This window comes from Erigeron canadensis, chromosome 2, assembly GCF_010389155.1.
Source record: "Erigeron canadensis isolate Cc75 chromosome 2, C_canadensis_v1, whole genome shotgun sequence".
NCBI classification, from domain to species: domain Eukaryota; kingdom Viridiplantae; phylum Streptophyta; class Magnoliopsida; order Asterales; family Asteraceae; genus Erigeron; species Erigeron canadensis.
Window position 1 is genome coordinate 10,477,236 of NC_057762.1, and position 18,859 is coordinate 10,496,094.

At 35.5% G+C, this 18,859-nt stretch overlaps 1 protein-coding gene across 3 annotated transcripts; it reads right to left on the reverse strand.

The window, feature by feature from the left end:
• Window positions 1–2,927: 2,927 nt before the first annotated feature.
• Window positions 2,928–9,080, reverse strand: LOC122590001 (DDB1- and CUL4-associated factor 4-like protein 1). Of its 3 annotated transcripts, none has more exons than XM_043762335.1 (13): window positions 8,955–9,072; window positions 8,716–8,834; window positions 7,553–7,696; window positions 7,167–7,297; window positions 5,662–5,892; window positions 5,390–5,547; window positions 5,071–5,171; window positions 4,707–4,880; window positions 4,539–4,594; window positions 4,395–4,452; window positions 4,134–4,254; window positions 3,687–3,791; window positions 2,928–3,594 (listed from the first exon to the last, which is right to left on the reverse strand). In XM_043762335.1, exons 1-13 carry the CDS (start codon window positions 8,962–8,964, stop codon window positions 3,503–3,505), a joined length of 1,500 nt encoding a protein of 499 aa, XP_043618270.1. In that variant the 5' UTR covers window positions 8,965–9,072; the 3' UTR covers window positions 2,928–3,502. The 3 variants fall into 3 exon arrangements, with proteins under 3 accessions (XP_043618270.1, XP_043618271.1, XP_043618272.1); XM_043762336.1 differs by having other exon boundaries at window positions 8,798–8,834; window positions 8,955–9,071; XM_043762337.1 differs by lacking the exons at window positions 2,928–3,594; window positions 3,687–3,791 and having other exon boundaries at window positions 4,163–4,254; window positions 4,331–4,452; window positions 8,955–9,080.
• Between the last annotated feature and the right edge of the window lie 9,779 nt (window positions 9,081–18,859).

Here is an 18,859-nt window from a genome sequence, read left to right on the forward strand (position 1 = left end):
TTATAAAGGAAATGATGAAAATTTCACATAAACCTTCAACTTAAGCCAACAAATTTATGTGCTTAAAATGACAATTATAGGATATAAATTGTTTAGCGCGCGACTTAAAAAGGGTAAACATTAGTTTACCTTTTTGGAAGCTGAAGAACGAGATTGAGCACCATGAATCTCAGCCGAAGAAGAAGGAGGAGCACCGTGAATCTCAATCTCAGCAGAAGAAGAAGGTGGAGCACCAATAATCTCAGCCGTAGAAGGAGGAGGAGCACCATGAATATCAGCTGAAGAAGAAGAAGAAGAAGCTGAAAAACAAAAATTAAAATGTTTTTTAGTCTTGAAATGAATAATATTACATGTTATCCAAATTGCAAACACAAATTAAATTGTATCAAACTTTATCAAACCTTGTGCCATCTTTTGCAGTTTGTTTTGATTGCCGGCTGAAAACGCGTAACAATTTTTTCTTTTTGCAATTTGCTTTGATCAAACCCTGCATCTTTTATTTGGATAAATAAAATATTATATACTGGATAATTCGAGGATTATTAAATTATTAAGAAGGTTAGGTAGACGGAATCTATTTGTTTATTTCATGGCAATAAAAAATAGTGTCAAAGGAAGAGGATATATATAGTGGTGGTGCTGGTTTTCATTGGCGGCAATTTATTTTGCCTTTTTATTCAACTTAATTTAATATTTTAATTTTAATATATACGTTGAATTGCAATGAAATAAAAGATGATGTGTCTGTTTTTAATTTTAAAAAAATAAAAAATTTAAAAATATGATGTGTCTGTAGCCTTTCATGTGATAGATTTTTTGTTTTTTCAATTTACTGAATTTTAGTGGCTGCGTAATATTCCATGGGTCCTGCTTTACATTTTTTTTTTTTCTTCTTTTTTCCCGTTTCTTTTTTCGTTTTTACGGCGTCATGAGTCCTGTATTGTTGTTTGAGAGATATAAATCCAAATTTTTATTATTATTATTTTTATAATGGCACGGTATAATTAAAAATAAAGTTATCAAGGAAAGGGCAAAATGATAATTACAATACATTGAAACACAAGGAGCAATTTTCCTAGATACCTCCTAAGACCTGAACTTCGAATATTGCAAAAAAATAAAAAATAAAAAACACACACCAACTACTCTACGAGACATGAGAAAAACTCTTACTCATAGAAACCGAGTCGCTAGATTTCAATGTGTAGTGTTTTTGAGGTAATATCAAATAGGTACAACGAAAAAAAAGCTTAGAACTAATTAAGTGGGTTTTAAAACAACTCATCTCGCAAAACAGCAACCTTTCAATGTTTCCAAGTGACATTGAGCCACAGTGAAGTCAAACAAAAAATATGAACGATGTTGACCTACCAAAAAAACTTTACCATTTCGATGTATCCAAATAGTATAAGTTGTGGAAAACATAATGCCTTCAATGCACATTTTCTTAACAGACCTAATGCGCATATCAGCAATTAATTGAAAAGCATCTTGCAAATGAGAGACTTAAAATGGATGGATGTCTAGCCAATTAAAAACCAATTTCCACAATTTGGTAGCAATTGAACATCTAGACAAAAGATGGAAAATAGTCTCAACCTCGTTTGAACATAACAGACATATGAACGCAGGATATCAATACCCGTACCTAAAAAGATTCACCCGAGATGAAATGCCACCCGAAAAAACTCTCCAACTAAGATATTCACCTTTTCCGGAAGAATATTACTCCAACGAGTTACCAAAAAAGCATCGGATAAATTCTAGCGCCATTTATCAAAATCAACGGCCTTACATCATTATGTTAAGTTCCGTAATAAACAACCGCCATTCACTTTCCTCCGCACCTCCCTTTATAGATCTCCACCAATGTGACTGAAATTGTCCACCACTCCATCGATCCAATACCTTACAATCTTTACTTTGTTCCAACTTCCAACCTATATAGACAGGGAATCGGTTTTGAAGGGGAGTATGGCCGAACCAAGTGTCATGCCAAAAATTGTCAAGCTTCCATTACCAATTAATAACAATTATTCCAACATATAATTTTACACTTTTGTACTTATACCAATGGGGTTGGTGGCCCATTGATAAGGTTTTTAACTGTAATAAATCCAACTGTATTTGAGTCTTATATAGTGAAATGGCTCGATTGAGTCTTTTTATTTAGAAGAAGAGGGTGTAATGATGGGAACTCAAAGCTGAATGATTGGGATGAAGAAAGGAAAGCCGACGAAATGACAAGATTTTGGGAGCTCCTGAGGCGGAGGAAGGCCATCCTAGGAGTAGGAGAAGAAGAAAAAAAAAAAGAAAGTAAAATTTGGTTTTTTGGACAAATCAAATAGAGGTTGTTATGAACGTAGGGATATGCATACATACATGGGATTTCAATATCGATCATCACCAATAATCTAGGACCCTTTCCTCCATTAGGGGGGTGTTTGTTGGTCAAACTAACATATATTTTTGATTTTTGAGGAGGATATTATTGTCATTATAGATAAAAAAGATTGAGAAGTAAACCTAACAAATGAAGATCAAGTTGTTCGTTGGTACTAAAGTTCATTAGAAGCAGTGAGCTAATTGACTTGAATAAACAGTTACCAATGTCGCGTCTTCCATAAGTAGGGATGAGCAAAAACAAAACCAAAAACCGAAAAACCAAAAATCGAAAAAACCAATGGTTTTCGGTTTTATTTTTCTAAAAACCGAATGTTTGAAAACCAAAAATCGAGAAAACCAATGGTTTTCGGTTTTATTTTTCTAAAAACCGAATGTTTGGTTAGGCGTCGGTTTTAGACCCGGTAAGGGAAAGAGGCAACTCTATTACATAGACTAGTAGGAAACACTTACCAATAGCTAGCTATTGTTGCACCTCCCCTCTAGCCTTAATGTGCCAAATATAATATAAAAGAATAAACATATTTAACTTCAAAATGTGAAATGCAATTGAAAAAAAGCTACCAAGTCTGTGAAAGTATTACAACACTATCATATCCCAACAAAACTGGGTTCGAGTTCTAAAAGCATCATTATTAAGTAAATAACTTAAGATGTAGTAAGTTTGACCTAAATGGATCACGGGTTGACTAATAGCAATTAACATCAGAGCTAATCAGTAGGGCTGAGTTCTAAGTTATGTCTAAGACACAACCAAGGCCTAGATTCCAGCCTTAAGTGATTAACCCAGCATGGAGGATCGTTAGCAGACTGAAAACATCTATTTTATGACCAAGTAAGACGCACCCAAGCAGGTAGATGCCCACACTTGAAGACAATTTGAAATCTTTAAATGTTTTGATAGATCATATTCACATTGATGTTGACCCGCAGTTGCCACAAGGAAATTGGTCGTTTGAATGTTGAAGCAATATCAATCCAGTTTGAAAATCCTCGCCACACCATTTAAGTAAACCCCGGCACATATGACGATGGGAACAAGCAAGTACCAGTGGAATTTCATGACTGATTCCTTCTAGAACTTTAAGCTGGTCAAACATCATGAAGTATTTACATAAAAGAGACCTTCCTGAGACCCTAACCAAGCCCCCGGGAGATGGTTTTTAGGTCCTCTGTTGCAGTCTGGACCTCCTAGAAATCCATACCAAAAGAGAGAGCCAAACAATTATCATAAATATGAAACTCAGAAGAAGAAAAATCAAAGGTGAGAAATACGGTTGTACCTCTTGCCCAGCACAGAACTGATGGCACTGAATTCATGAATTTATCTTCGTATAACATTTCGCCAGACTTTATACTCCACATCCGCATATAGAAATCTTCTCCCCCTAATACAGGCATTTGTCAGAAATATCACTAGAGGTGGCAAGACAGGTAATTTTTAGTACCAGGGGAGCTGAGCCACAAACATCGTCCATCTTCTCCGAATTTACTATTCAGTTATGATGTCTAATACGATAATAAAAAAAACTCCGCATATTATTGCAATAATATGTTAACTATGTCTATGTGAAAATCTCACAGCCTGTTTGACCTGTTTACATTTAGTTTATTTTAAATTTTCGTGTTTGTCCCAAATTCAAAACTAACCCTTTACAACTTAATGAGTTGATGACACATCTAATCAAAAGTGATAATAAGTCTGACAAAATAGTCAAAATTCAAGATACCTGACATCAAAAATCTCTCTGATGGGTCCACACCCATCTGGATACGAGTATGAGAGTTCACATTTCCCTCGTACAACTGTACAGCTCCTCTTTGTGTCAAACGATGATCATAAAGCCTCATCTACAAAAGTCAACAAAGTTAGCAGTTTAGATAGCAAGGAGTCCAATACTATCACAAGAATATACAGATGCCATACAGAATTGTTGATGCGGTAATCTTGGTGACCGTTAAGATTTAGATGAACAGATATGAAAAAATACCGTTCCATCCATAGAGCTGGCCAAAAAATACTGATCATAAAGCTTAAGTGCCACCAAACTGCAGTTTGTGAACCAACATATATGTGCTTATTCATAAGAAAGAAAAGAGAACTAACAATTCAATTTAAAGAATTATCTACTAACCATGAAATTGATGAAGGCATAAAGATCATTCGAGAGTGATCGACATTTCCCCTGACCTGCATGTATCAACTTCACTCTCAACTTATGCTAATTTTGACCTCTTCAAACTCTTGAAAGATGGCAAGGAAGGTAAGAAATTAAGTTTAACTTATTGGAGATAAGAGTTACCTCAAACCATTGTTTATCACGTTTTTGACCTCTTGCACTGTTAGATTTGCCAGTTTTAATAGATGGAAAAGAGATTTCATGTTTAGGACACCCAGCATGTAAGTCTTGGGGTTTCTGGCGAGTATCAACTGTCACAATAGCACCATTTCGGAGTCCACATAAAACAAGCTTTCCCTGTAAGAACAAGAGAGGGTTCATAATAAGCTAGCTACACAATAGTGACAATCAACTTTATATACTTTATAAAGTTAGTAATCAAGAAATAAATGGAGCAATGAGATCAATTAGGTCAAACTAATAAAAAAAGAAAAAGAAAGTAAAAGCGAGAATAACTACATGTTTATTTTATAGATTGTGTTCTTACCGAATAATCCAATTGCAGAGACAAAACATCACTTTTGGAACGGCATATCCATGACTTTCTTCCTGTTTCTATATTTACCAAGGCAGCTCCAATATTGGTACCTACAAGGGGATATCAACAAATTGTAATGCATTTATATCAACTAATAACTGGATAGTTGAAAAGGGAAGGAAGACAGAATGCAAATATAGGTGGACATGAAAACAGAGAAAAAAAAAAGTTCTTTCTCATATGTAACTGTATTACCAATAAGACTCATTCATTAGTGTAGCAACAAATCAATTTTATAAGATTACAATAACGTTGTGGATAAGCCTACCAACCACTGCTCGGCTTCCATCTGAATAGCTATCTGCTGTCCAAATTGTTGATTTGAATACAGAAATCTCATCAATTCTTCGACCCAAATCCAATGGTTCACTAAGATTCATTAGACAAACAGATCCACCTGATGTTTCGGATCCCAAGGTAGTCATTCTATTAAATTTAGTCAAAGGCATTACAAGAGCAAGATCATGCAATCATGAATTACGTATAAAGCAGGCACAACATCCACCATCAAATTAGTAAAAAGAAACTTCAGAAGGATACAAAGCATGTGAAACAGATGAATCAACATCAGTTGCTTGAGGATCATAGTTTCTTGGTATCTTTATACATGATATATTTGAGCCCATCTGAAACAAATGTGGACTATAAACAGGTCCTGGTGACTTTAATGATGCAGTTTGTTTTTCTATATTTGTAGGCTGCAATAGATCTGGCACAATTTCCCACCCGATAATACCATCTCGTTCCATCACAGATCCAACTTCATAACAACTGCACAACATTTTTATAAGATAATAAAATTACAGGGAGCTAAAAATTGGAAATATATAATTGTCAATTACAAAGTGCCTTCTTTATCCTGCATACATTATCTTAAGCTATATAGCATATTGAGTACACCAGGTTGTGCCAAAGACCTCTGATAAGATCCCACAGCTAGGCTGTTCTTAATCTGGTCCAGGTCGGGCCCAGTTATTGTTCCTGGGCAGAAAATTAAATGGGAGGGAGGGTTGACTGGCAAGATACCAGAAAGTCAGGGTGACTGTTAGAATGGATAACTGTTAGCATTTAAATAGCATGCTTAGTTTTAATTTTGAGTAGTTCATGTCTTTGATGTTTTTTAAAAAGCAAACTTGTATGCTTGTTCTGGAGATTTGCCTTCTCGAATAGGCCTTATCATGTGTTTTAAGATCATAGATTCAAGCAGCAAAAACTTTTATTTAACCTGAGATAAACGGCCCAATTCGAGATGGGCAAGGTCTCCAATCACACGATACTTTGATAATGAAAACTACAATGAGAAATATGAAAGTAAAAGGTCTGCTTTTATAACCAATGACATTTAGAAACTGTTCCAAAAAGTAAGCATACGAACAGCTCTTTACCCCTTCGTCTTCTTGCTAATTATGGGGAGAGTAACTGCTGCCCACTCTTTATTGATGACTAAAATAGATAGTCTAGCAGTAGCTGGATCAGACCAGCCAACGGCAGGATCCAATAACTTAATTGGGTCTGCATCAGCCCCTCTCTTAGTAACTACTAGTAATAACATAGTTCACCAAGGGAAAAACTTTGATTTACATTTTAGCCATAATAATTAATAGACAAAATTCACATACAGATACTGTATTAAAGTAAGCGAAAACATACGGTAGATCTATAAACAGTCAAGATTATGCTTGCGATATAAAAAATTATCTTTAATATGAGATTAGCTTGAAATGTTGATACTTAAAGATTGACTTTTATCAGGAATTATAGGTATATAGTCCCTCTGTTCTACATAAGTTCTCATACACTGACTTTTAAGTGCCAACTGAACTAGTTAAAATCCCAAATTCAATATGATAGGGTATTTTACAGTTAATTATACTAAATTTAAGTATACTAGAAGTAAAACTAGGTTGATAAATTTACAGGTAAGTCATCACTAAGATTGGATACACTTGGAACAGCTTTGTAGTGGTTGAAGATGAGTGAGTTTTAACAAAGATGCCAGATTAACTAGACTAAAATCTAAGTGATAGTGGAAAGTGGAAACATACCGAAACATGTTATTAAGACCTCCAGTCAGTAATACTTCAGACTCAGTAAGGCCATCCCGTGTCTGGACGTTGACATATACGTGTTCCAATGCAGCATCAGAATCCCTCTCTGTCTCTTGATATTTCCAAACCTGATACGTAGCATACATGTATTACATAAAAGATGTAAATGATATGGCCATTAATATTAGTCAATCACCAAATTTGAATTCATATTAATCGGCGAATGGGTTAGTGGTCGCTTAGCTTCACAGTGACTTCTAACCTCATATAACATCCATACAGAAAAAAATATATATAAAAAAATAAACAGGCCAAACTCCACTCGGATGAGAGAGCTTCCTATAGGTTAAAAGGCCCTTTCAATAAAATCAAACTGAACTTACTATAGGTTTTGATGCCCGTATTTTTTGGTATTGATTTTCAAAGTTGACCTTCTTTTTGTTAGAGCTGATTGAATTACCGCATAACTCCCTCACATGAAGCATCGTAACAACTTTGTCTGCTATTTCATTCCCTCCATATTTTGCCTGTATGAATGTTAAAAACATAGACAGTAGCTTGAAGCATGGATATACACGGTCAAATAACAAGCAGAAAAGCCCTGGAAATTCATATTGATATATGGAAAAATAGGAAATACATAAAAACATCTAAAAGCACTTGATTCTATCCTTGTACTTGAACTTTATGATTTTAACTACACGTTATATGAAAAACTTTTAAAGCTTAGAAACAATTGTTAACGGTAAAATCATTAAAACAGAAGATCTTCCCAAACTGACATCAAAGCTTTGAAGCTACGGGTTCCCTTCATAAAAGCCTAGACTTACAATCTCATTGAAGGAATCAAGTAAAATCATTTTCCCCTAATTATGTTCAATTTCACTTACATGAGAATAAAGATACATAAGAATAACAAATGTAATATGGATAGGTTGTCTTCTATTGAGCTACTAAAAAAACAGAACCTTGAAAATCTTAATATAACAAGGAAGCATATTCATTTACATGGGTTGAGCACTAGCCACTAGGTTTTACGCAATTGGCATGAGAAAATGAAGAGATGGATTTGAGACCACAGGTCCTCGAGTTCAAATCCAATCCAAGGCGGGTTTTACCAAATGAGCATTCGAGAGGCGGATTCTTCCCAAAACTAGTGGATTTGGTGGGCTTTGGCTATATACCGCTATCTGTCATTCGAGGGCTTCTGGGGTGCCTTTTGCCATTGGGTAACCCGGGTAGCTTTACATTAATCTTTGTTGGACGTTATAAAAGAAAAAGCACTAGACTTTTACTCTACACTTACAAGTTTCAACCTCAACCATGAGTCCACTATACGTCTTTTTTTAAAAGGAAATCATGTACGAGTCACATAAACCGTAAACATAACTACATAAGTCAACAATTAATATGTTTAAAAAAGACAATTAACTGCATTTGTGTTATTCGTGTAGCAGGTATTAATTATAATACCAAATCAAATAAAACAGGATAAAAAGTTAGGAACTGTTTGTTTAGTGAGTTTAAAAGGGTAAATATTATTTACCTTTTTGGAAATTGAGGTTGGTTTTTGAGAAGCACTGGTGGAAGGAGGGGCACCAGGAATAGGGGATTTAATAGGGAAATACCTGTTCTTTTCAGCATCATAATAGAATCCGGGAAGCTCTTTTTTCAATAAATAAACACACAAAAAAAAAAAATTATTAGATTTTTTAACACTATTATGCAACTGTAAGTGCGAATTAACATGTATCAAAGTATCGAAGTTTGGAGCATGTGATATACCTTGCGGCATCTTTTGCTATTTGCTTTGTTTGTCGGCTCCGAAGAGATTATATATATCTGTATAGATATATGTGTGTGTGTATCGTGTAAGAACTGCAGTCGTCGGGTTCCAAAGCGGCAGCACCAAACGTGGATTCTACGGGGAAGAAGCCAGAATTTAGGAATTTAGAAATTCAGTCCCTCTAATTGGATCTATTTAGATACACGGTCCCTTTTCTAATACTATGGCATTTTTTTTACCTTATGGTAGGGTGGTTAGTGGTGTGCAATTGTGCAAACGAACTATCCTGGGAAATTCGTTCATGTTGTTGTTAACATAAACGATAGAAATGATATGTTGATTAACATTCAATGATATGTTTACGAAATAAGTTTAAAAAAATATGATTTTATAATGTGTTGTTAAACATTATTTTACTTTTATGAACTTATTAGAAAAAAAAAGAAGTAAAAAGTAACTTTCATTGTCGTCTTCAACGGTACGTGAGAAAAGTTGAATGCTAGATAGCCTTACCCCTACCAAAGTTGAGATACTGCTTCCAAGTTCTACCAAAGGTAGAAAAAGACATCTAACCTTCTATCTTTTTGGTACCTACCACAGTTGAGAGGTTTCATGTATCTTTTTATTACCCAGAGTGCACACCACATAAAACTCAATCTTGGTGACTCACAATTATCATACATAGATTAGAAGTTTTAGTTTCTTCATTTATCTTTGAAAAAATTTAAACTTTATGACTTGAAGCCTTGTGTGGATCCATGTAATCACATGGTAGTAGTACCAATTAATCTCAATCTATAATGGGGATTGATATATCCACAATAGTTTTTTGACATTCATAACAAATGTTCATGTTATACTATAAAGTGTACAATTGTATAAAACATGTATTGTTGTGAGTAGCTAAAAGTTGTTGTAGATACATCACTTCATATCTATAAATGTATAATCATTGTATTTATAAAGAATGATAAATGGATAGGGACCATCTGGTCCATGTACATTTTTGGTATTGATAGTTATATTCATCAATCATCATTATGTATATCTTAATAAAAATTAGTAATTTGGTTCTGTTTTATCATTCAATAGCCATAGGTATCATTCTATAGGTTCAAGTGGTGCTCAACTTGGATTCACCATGTAATTTATATTGGAGTCGTCTCTATAGGTTATAATCCATTACGGTTAAGATGTATATGCATACAGATTTGTAATCGTCTTGGGATGAATGAAATAACAAAGGAATTCATTTATATCCCCTATTCATATTGCATGTATACGGTTTTATGTATGTATGTATGTACGTGTCAACAACTCAACACGTATAATCCTCAAGAATGATTCTAGATGAATTCCGCACATCGAGAAGTCATACAAATCTCAATATCAATAGGATCCTGCATCCGTCAAAAGAGCATTTTACAAGTTGCCCGCATCATATCAAGTTAGACACACCCTAGCGAGTAGACCACATTCGCATTGATGTTGACCCGCAGTAACCATGAAAAAACATTGTCAAATTGATCGTTTGAATGTTGAAGCAATAATAATCCAGCTTAGAAACCTTGTCACGCAATTTGAGTATCTCCGACACATATTACGGTGGGAACAAGCAAGTGCCAGTGGAATCTAATAACTGATTACTTCTTTGACTTTAAGCTGGTGGAATATCATGAAGTATTTACATAAAAGAGACCTTCCTGAGACCCTAACCAAGCCCCCGGAAAATGATTTCTAGGTATTCTCTTGCAGTCCAGACCTCCTACAAATCCATACCAAAAGGGAAACCCAAAGAATTTTTATAAATATGAAAATTAAGGGACAAAAAATGAAAACTAGCCAAATCAAATTTCACAAACAATAAAAGGGTGCACCTCTTGTCCAGCACACAGCTGATGGCACTGAATTCATGAATTTATCTTCGTATAACATTTTACCAGACTTTATACTCCACATCCGCATATAGAAATCTTCTCCCCCTAATACATGCAGTTGTCAGAAATATAACTAGAGGTGGCAAGACGGGTAAAATATTAGTACCACTTGAGTCTGAACCATAAACGTTGTCATCCAGATTTTACTAATTTGGAGTTTCAGACTAGAATAGTGTCTATACGATTACAAAAACTACTCTACATATTATTGCTATAATATGTTAACTATGTGGAAATCTTACAACCTGTTTGACTCATTTGACTTGTTTACTTCTAGTTTATTTTCAATTTTCCAATTTGTCCCAAAAGTCAAAATTACCCCATTTATAAGTAAATGAGTTGATATGACACATTGACCAAAAGTCAAAATAAGTCTTACAGACTAGCCAATATTCAAGATACCTGAGATCAGAAATCTCTCTGATGGGTCAGCAACCATCTGGATACGAGTATGAGAGTTCATATTTCCCTCGTACAACTGTACAGCTCCTCTTTGTGTCAAACGATGATCATAAAGTCTCATCTACACAAGTCAATAGGGTGAGCAGTTTAAATAGCAAGGATTCCATACCTATCAAGATGCTATAAAGAATTGTTGATGCAGTAACACTGGTCACCGTTCAGATTTATATGAACAGATATGAAAAAGTACCGTTCCATCCATGGAGCTGGCTAAGAAATACTGGTCATAAAGCTTAAGTGCCACCAAACTGCAGGTTGTAAACCAACATAAATGTGCTTATGCATAAAAAAGAAAAGAGAACTAACAATGAACTTTGAAGAATTACCAACCATGAAACTGATGAAGGCATAAAGATCATTCGAGAGTGATCGACGTTTCCCCTGACCTACATGTATCATTTTCACTCTCAACTTATGCTAGATTTGACCTCTTCAAAATCTTAAAAGATGGCAAGGAAGGTAAGAAACTAAGTTTAACTTCTCGGAGATAAGAGTTACCTCAAACCATTGTTTATCACATTCTTGATCTCTTGAACTGTTAGATTTGCCAGATTTAAGAGACGGAAAAGAAATATGATGTGTAGGAAGCCCATCAGGCAAGTCTTGGGGTTTCTGGCGAGTATCAACCGTCACTATAGCACCATTTTGAAGTCCACATAGAACAAGCTTTCCCTGTAAAAACAAGAGAGGGTTCATACTAATCTAGCTACGAAATAGTGATAATCAAACTTTATACACTTAAAAAGTTCCTAATTTTGAAATGAATTGAGCAATGACATCAATTGGGTCAAAATGTAATGATAATAATAATAAAATGTAAAAGCAAGAAAAAAAATACATGTTTATTTTGTAGATCGTGTTCTTACCGAACAATCCAATTGCAGAGACAAAACGTCACTTTTGGAACGGGATATCCATTACATTCTTCTTGTTTCTATATGCACCAAGGCAGCTCCAATATTGGTGCCTACAAAGGGAGATCAACAAATTGTAATCCATTTATGTCAACTAACAATTGGATACATGAAAAGGGAAGGAAAAAAGAATGCAGATATAGGTGGACATAAAAAGAGAGGAAGGACTTCTTTTCTTTCTCGCACAAATGTAACAGTATTAAAAATAAGACTCATCCAATAGTGAGCCAAAATAAAATTTTTCATGATAAAAATAAGTTGTAAGTAAGCTTACCAACCACTGCCTGGCTTCCATCTGAATAACTATCCGCTGTCCATATTGTCGATCTGAAATCAAAAATCCTATCAAGTCTTTGTCCCAGCAAGCCAAAGCCCGAATGACGATCCAATGGTTCACTAAGATTTACAATATAAACGGATCTTGAAGTAGTTATTCTATCTAATTTAGTCAAAGTCATTATCAGAGCAACATCATGACCAATCATGAATTATGTAAGAGCTGGCAAAACATCCACCAGCATATTAGTAAGAGAAACATCCGAAGGATACAAAGCGTGTGAAACAGATGAATCAACATCAGTTGCTTGAGGATAATAGTTTCTTGGTATCTTTATACAAGATATCTTCGGCCCAATGTAGTACACACGTGCACTAACTGGACGCCAAACAGGTCCTGGTGATTTTAAAGATGCGGTTTGTTTTTCTATCTCCAAAGGCTGCAAAAGATCTGGCACACTTTCGCACCGGTAAAAACCATCTCTTTCCACTTCCACAGATCCAACTTTATAACAACTGCAGGACATTATTAAAAGATAATATCATTACGGGGAGCTAAAATTGGAAATATATAATTATCAATTAGAAAGTGACTTCTATATACTACATGGATTATCTTAAGCTATATAGCATATTGAGGGTACACCAAGTTGTGTGCCAAATGCCTCTTTCTCAGTAACTACCTGTAAAAACATAATATACCAAGTAACTTACAGTTTTAGGAGAAATACATACCAATTCTGAATTAAAGCAAAAACCATAATGTACATTGTGTAAACATTCAAGACTTATGCTTGCGATGTAAATGATTGCCTACGGAAACCAGTTTTTTTATTTATATTTTTCATTTAAGATTGGATTTTATTGATACTTGAAAATTGTTGTGATTTTGGAGAAACATTTGTTTTATTTTTGAAGACTAGCATGGTGCCCGCGCAAAGGCGGCGGTAGTGGCGGCAATGTGGTAATGATTGGTGGCGGTGGCGACCGATAGTGGTGACGATGAGCAATGTAGGCTATTGATGTAAATGTAACTAATATAATGTTTAGTGTTATTTTAAGAGTTGAGAGATATGTGGTGTAATTTATTTCATTAAGGGTATTTTAAGTATATTAATGGAAATAATTAAATTAGTGAAAAAAGAAGATGATTTAGAGAAAGAATAAAGGGTATTTTAGTAATATTGTATAGAGTAACTTTCAACATTACCATAAATAAAATGGGCTATTTCTTTTATATGTAGGTATAGATATACATATAGATTATCCAGATATGAAGGTATATAGTCCTTCTGTTCTCCATAAGTTCTCTTACACTGACTTTGTAGTGCCAAGTGCCAACTGAACTATCTACAATCCCAAATTCAATATGATAGTATTTCAACAAGTTAAGCACACTAAATTCAAAACTGAGTCTAGATTATCTACAGCTAAGTCATTACTGAGATTGGATAAACTAACTATACTTAGAATCTTCGTTGTAGTTTAAGATGAGCGGGTTTTAACAAAGATTCCAGAGTAACTTAACTAATATCTATCTAAGTGATAGTGGAAACATACTGAAACATGTTATCAAGACCTCCAGTCAGTAGTATTTCAGATTCAGCGAGGCCATCTCGTGTCTGGATGTTGACATATACGTGTTCCAATGCAACATCAGAATCCCCTTCTGTCATTTCATATTTCCAAACCTGATACATAATATACATGTATCTCATAAAAGATGTAGCAGTAATCACCATAATAGTTATAATATTGATCGGCGAATGGGTTGGTGGTCGCTTAGGTTCACAGTGAATTCTAACCTCATTGTGAATTTGTGATAATATAACATTTAGACGTGAAAAAAAAAACATAACGATTTCAATAAAATCATGTTGAGAAATTAATAATTCGTATTAATAAATATAATGAAAACATGATTAAGATTACTAACCTGAAGATCCTGTGGAACCTGTTAGTTGATTCAGCATTCTTGCCATTGAGATTGATTCCCAAATTAAGGTGATTATAGGTTAGATGGGGAAGAAGATTAGAGCGAAAACACACACACAATTAGAGAGGGGGGCGTGATTAATGATTCATTAGTCACAAATGACTTGATTAGGTTATATTTATATATATAACATTTATACTTAGCCCCCTTGGTGTTTTGTGTGATGTGTATTATAAGTCTCTTTAATTCTAATCACCTAATGGGAAACCCTATATTATGTCATTAATGGTAAATACGCCCATCGTATATTTACCGACATAAGGATTTCAATTATTCGTCAATTATCATATCGGACTGATATATGATCAGTGAAGGTCACAACTTCGTGGTTCCAACATTCTCCCACTTGACCAAGCGATCATTTATCTATGAGTATCACAGTTAATCCCGCCGGGATAATACTCATTTTGTTTTAAACCGAAATCATAGCCAATAAGTACAGTCGTAGAGAAGAACATTAACTCAGGACCCCCACTAGTCAAACTATGACTCAAATTTAAAACTAAATAAGCAATGATCAATTGACTAAGACAAATTTTGTTACAGTAATGTTCATACATCATTATGCATGCTGAATGTAAATAATAGACAAACAAAATCTGAATACAGAGGAAAAATTTTATTAAATTCAATAATAATGACCATGACAAGTACAATATGCTATCAAATTAAATCTTTTGTAAGCCCCATCTTCGACACGTGTCCTACGAAGATATTAGGAGGAAGACCTTTGGTCATCGGATCCGCTAGCATATCATTTGTACTTATGTACTCAATACAAAGAACATTTTCCTCAACCCATTCGCGTACAAACAGATACTTTGTATCGAGGTACAGTCCAGCGCCAGTCGAACTGTTACTGTTCGAGAAAGTTACGGCAGCTGAGTTATCACAGTAAAGCTTCAATGGTCTAGAAATAGAATTGACGATTTTAAGTCCACTGACAAGGTTCCTTAACAACATCCCATGACAAGTGGCATTGTAAACGGCAATATATTCAGCCATCATGGTGGACGTTGCAGTCAGTTTCTGTTTATGACTTCGCCAAGAGATAGGTCCGCCAGCTAACATGAAAATATATCCAGAAGTAGATTTCTTGTCCTCTTTGCTTTTAGCAAAATCAGAATCAGAATATCCTACTACTTCTAAGTCATCACTCCTTCTAAAAGTTAGTTTGTAGTCTTTGGTCCCTTGCAGATATCGTAGAACCTTTTTAGCCGCTTTCCAGTGTGCCAATCCAGGATTAGACAAATAACGTCCTAGCATACCGGCGATGTAAGCGATATCTGGTCGAGTGCAGACTTGAGCATACATAATGCTCCCAACTACAGATGCATAAGGTATCATCCTCATCTGCTCCTTTTCAATCTCAGTACTCGGGGTTTGGAAAGAACCGAATACGTCTCCTTTAACTACTGGAGCTACAGTGGGCGAGCAGTCCTGCATTTTATAGCGTACCAGAATACGGTCAATATAGGCCCTTTGAGAAAGACCCAGAACACCATTACGCCTATCCCGGTGTATTTCGATACCTATGACATAAGAGGCCTCACCGAGATCTTTCATATCAAAATTCTGCGAAAGCATACGTTTCGTTTCATGCAGCATATCCAAGTTGTTACTTGCAAGTAGGATGTCATCTACGTACAAAACAAGGATTATGAAGTTACTCCCACTGATCTTAAGATAGGTGCATTGATCCACTGGATTCTTTAAGAAATCTTGTCCTTTCATGACTTCATCGAACTTAAGGTACCATTGACGTGACGCTTGTTTCAACCCATATATGGACTTCTTCAACTTGCAGACTATGTGCTCTTTACCTTTTGGAATGAATCTTTCAGGCTGCCACATGTATACGTCTTCTTCCAAGTCTCCATTAAGAAAAGCGGTCTTGACATCCATCTGATGTAACTCGAGATCAAAATGAGCTACTAGTGCCATGACGATCCTTAGGGAATCTTTACGAGACACAGGAGAAAAGGTCTCTTGATAATCAATTCCAGCCTTTTGAGTATAGCCTTTTGCAACCAGTCTAGCCTTATAGCGTTCAACATTTCCATTCGGGTCTAGTTTGGTTTTGAAAACCCATTTACAACCTGTTGGTTTGGATCCTTCAGGAAGTTCAACCAAATCCCAAACGTCGTTATGTTTCATGGAATTAAGCTCCTCAATCATGGCGTCATTCCATTTAGAGGCTTGGTTACTATTAATGGCTTCTTGATAAGAGGTAGGATCAGTAAGCTTTCCAATGTCCTCATCTTCAGCTAAGAAGGTGACATAATCATCAAAATTTGTGGCCCTTCGTTGCCTGGATGATCTTCTAAGCTGAATTTCGGGTTCTATAACGGAAGGTCCTTCATTATTCGTAGCATCAACATTATGATTAGGAGGAGGATTTTGATTAGGAGTAGGAGGATCATTGATATTAGCAGCGTTGTGATTAGGAGAAGGTTGATCAGTGGTTTGAGCAGCGTCGGGTACAAGAGGAATGATTGGAGGACTAATAACCGACGAGTGGTTTCCCCCCGCATCTTGTACATCATGAAAATCCAAGTTATGATTTGTCGTGCTCCCACTGATCTCTGAGTTCTCAAGAAAAGTGGCATGCTGCGTGTCAGTGATGGAAGTAGTATGGGTAGGATAGTAAAACCGATAACCTTTTGAATTGTCTGGATAACCAACAAAAAAACATGTAATGGTTTTAGGGTCCAGTTTCTTTAGGTTTGGGTTATAGATTTTAGCTTCGGCAGGACAGCCCCATACTTTCATATATGCTAGACTTGGTTTCTTACCTGTCCAAATCTCATGAGGAGTGTTAGGGACAGATTTGGATGGAACCCTATTGAGTATATGAACGACTGTTTTTAAGGCCTCAGTCCAAAGGAAATTAGGTAAGTTGGTGTTGGCAAGCATACTTCTCACCATGTCCATTAAGGTTCGGTTTCTCCTTTCAGCAACACCATTTTGTTGAGGAGAACCAGGCATGGTGTATTGATTAATAATGCCATGGTCTTTGCAATAATTATGGAAAGGACCAGGAGCTTGACCGATGTCAGTATGTCTGCCATTATATTCACCTCCCCTATCTGATCTTACAACTTTTATTTTACGATCAAGTTGGTTTTCAACCATAGTTTTATAATCAATAAAAGTTTGCAAGGACACAGATTTTTCCTTAATTAAATACAGGTGCATGTAACGCGAATAATCGTCAATGAATGTAATAAATGATGTATGACCAGTAATTGATGTGGAATAAGGGCCACTAATGTCAGTGTGAATTATTTCCAACAAGTTTGAACTCCTAGTGGCTCCTTTCTTGTTACCTTTATCCATTTTGCCTTTAAGGCACTTAATACATGTTTCAAAGTCACTGAAATCGAGAGAAGGTAAGATTCCATCTTTCACGAGTCGTTTCATGCGATCTTGTGAGATGTGGCCAAGACGTTTATGCCACAACATAGAGGAATTCTCCAATTTCTTAGGTGATTTTGTCTTTGTTTTAGTTACATCATCAACATTAAGAGACAACAAAGACTGGGAAAATTTATGATCTAGTTCTAATTTATACAGTAATCCATCCAAAAAACCACGACCAAGCAATTCATTATTTAAAGTAATAGCAATCTTGCCGCTACCATGAATCATTACATAACCTTCAAGATCAAGTTTACCAATAGATACAAGATTCCGAGTAATTCTCGGTACATATAAGGTATCTACTAGTCTAATAGTCTTTCCGGTACTCATATGTAAAATTAAAGTTCCCATGGCTTCGACATCTAAGAGATCACCACTTCCAACTCTAAGCTTTCTTTGGTCCTTTGGTAGCTTCCGGATTGTAAGGAATCCCTGCATTGAGTTGGTCACATGAACCATAGAACCAGAGTCACCCCACCATGTATTAATAGGTACATCAATCATAAAAGAATCAAATATTGCATAAAGTACGTTACCTTTCTTAGCTAGCCATTCCTTGAATTTAGGGCAATTTTTCTGAGTGTGCCCATTTGCACGACAGAATTTACAATGAAGTTTGCCACTCAAGGGATTAGAGCTAGAAGCAACTGCACCAGGATTGGTCTTAGGGACTTTATTTGCATTCTTATTACCAGAATTACCAGATCTACCCTTCCTTTTCTTAGAATTAGCAGTGGTGGTAAGATGAACAGACTCAGGTTGTGCCAGTTTGAGGCGTTCCTCCTCTTGCACACACATCGAAATTAGTTCACTCGTTGACCACTTATCCTTCATAGCATTGTAATTCACTTTGAAGGTGTCAAAACGAGCAGGTAAGGATGTCAATATGAAGTGCA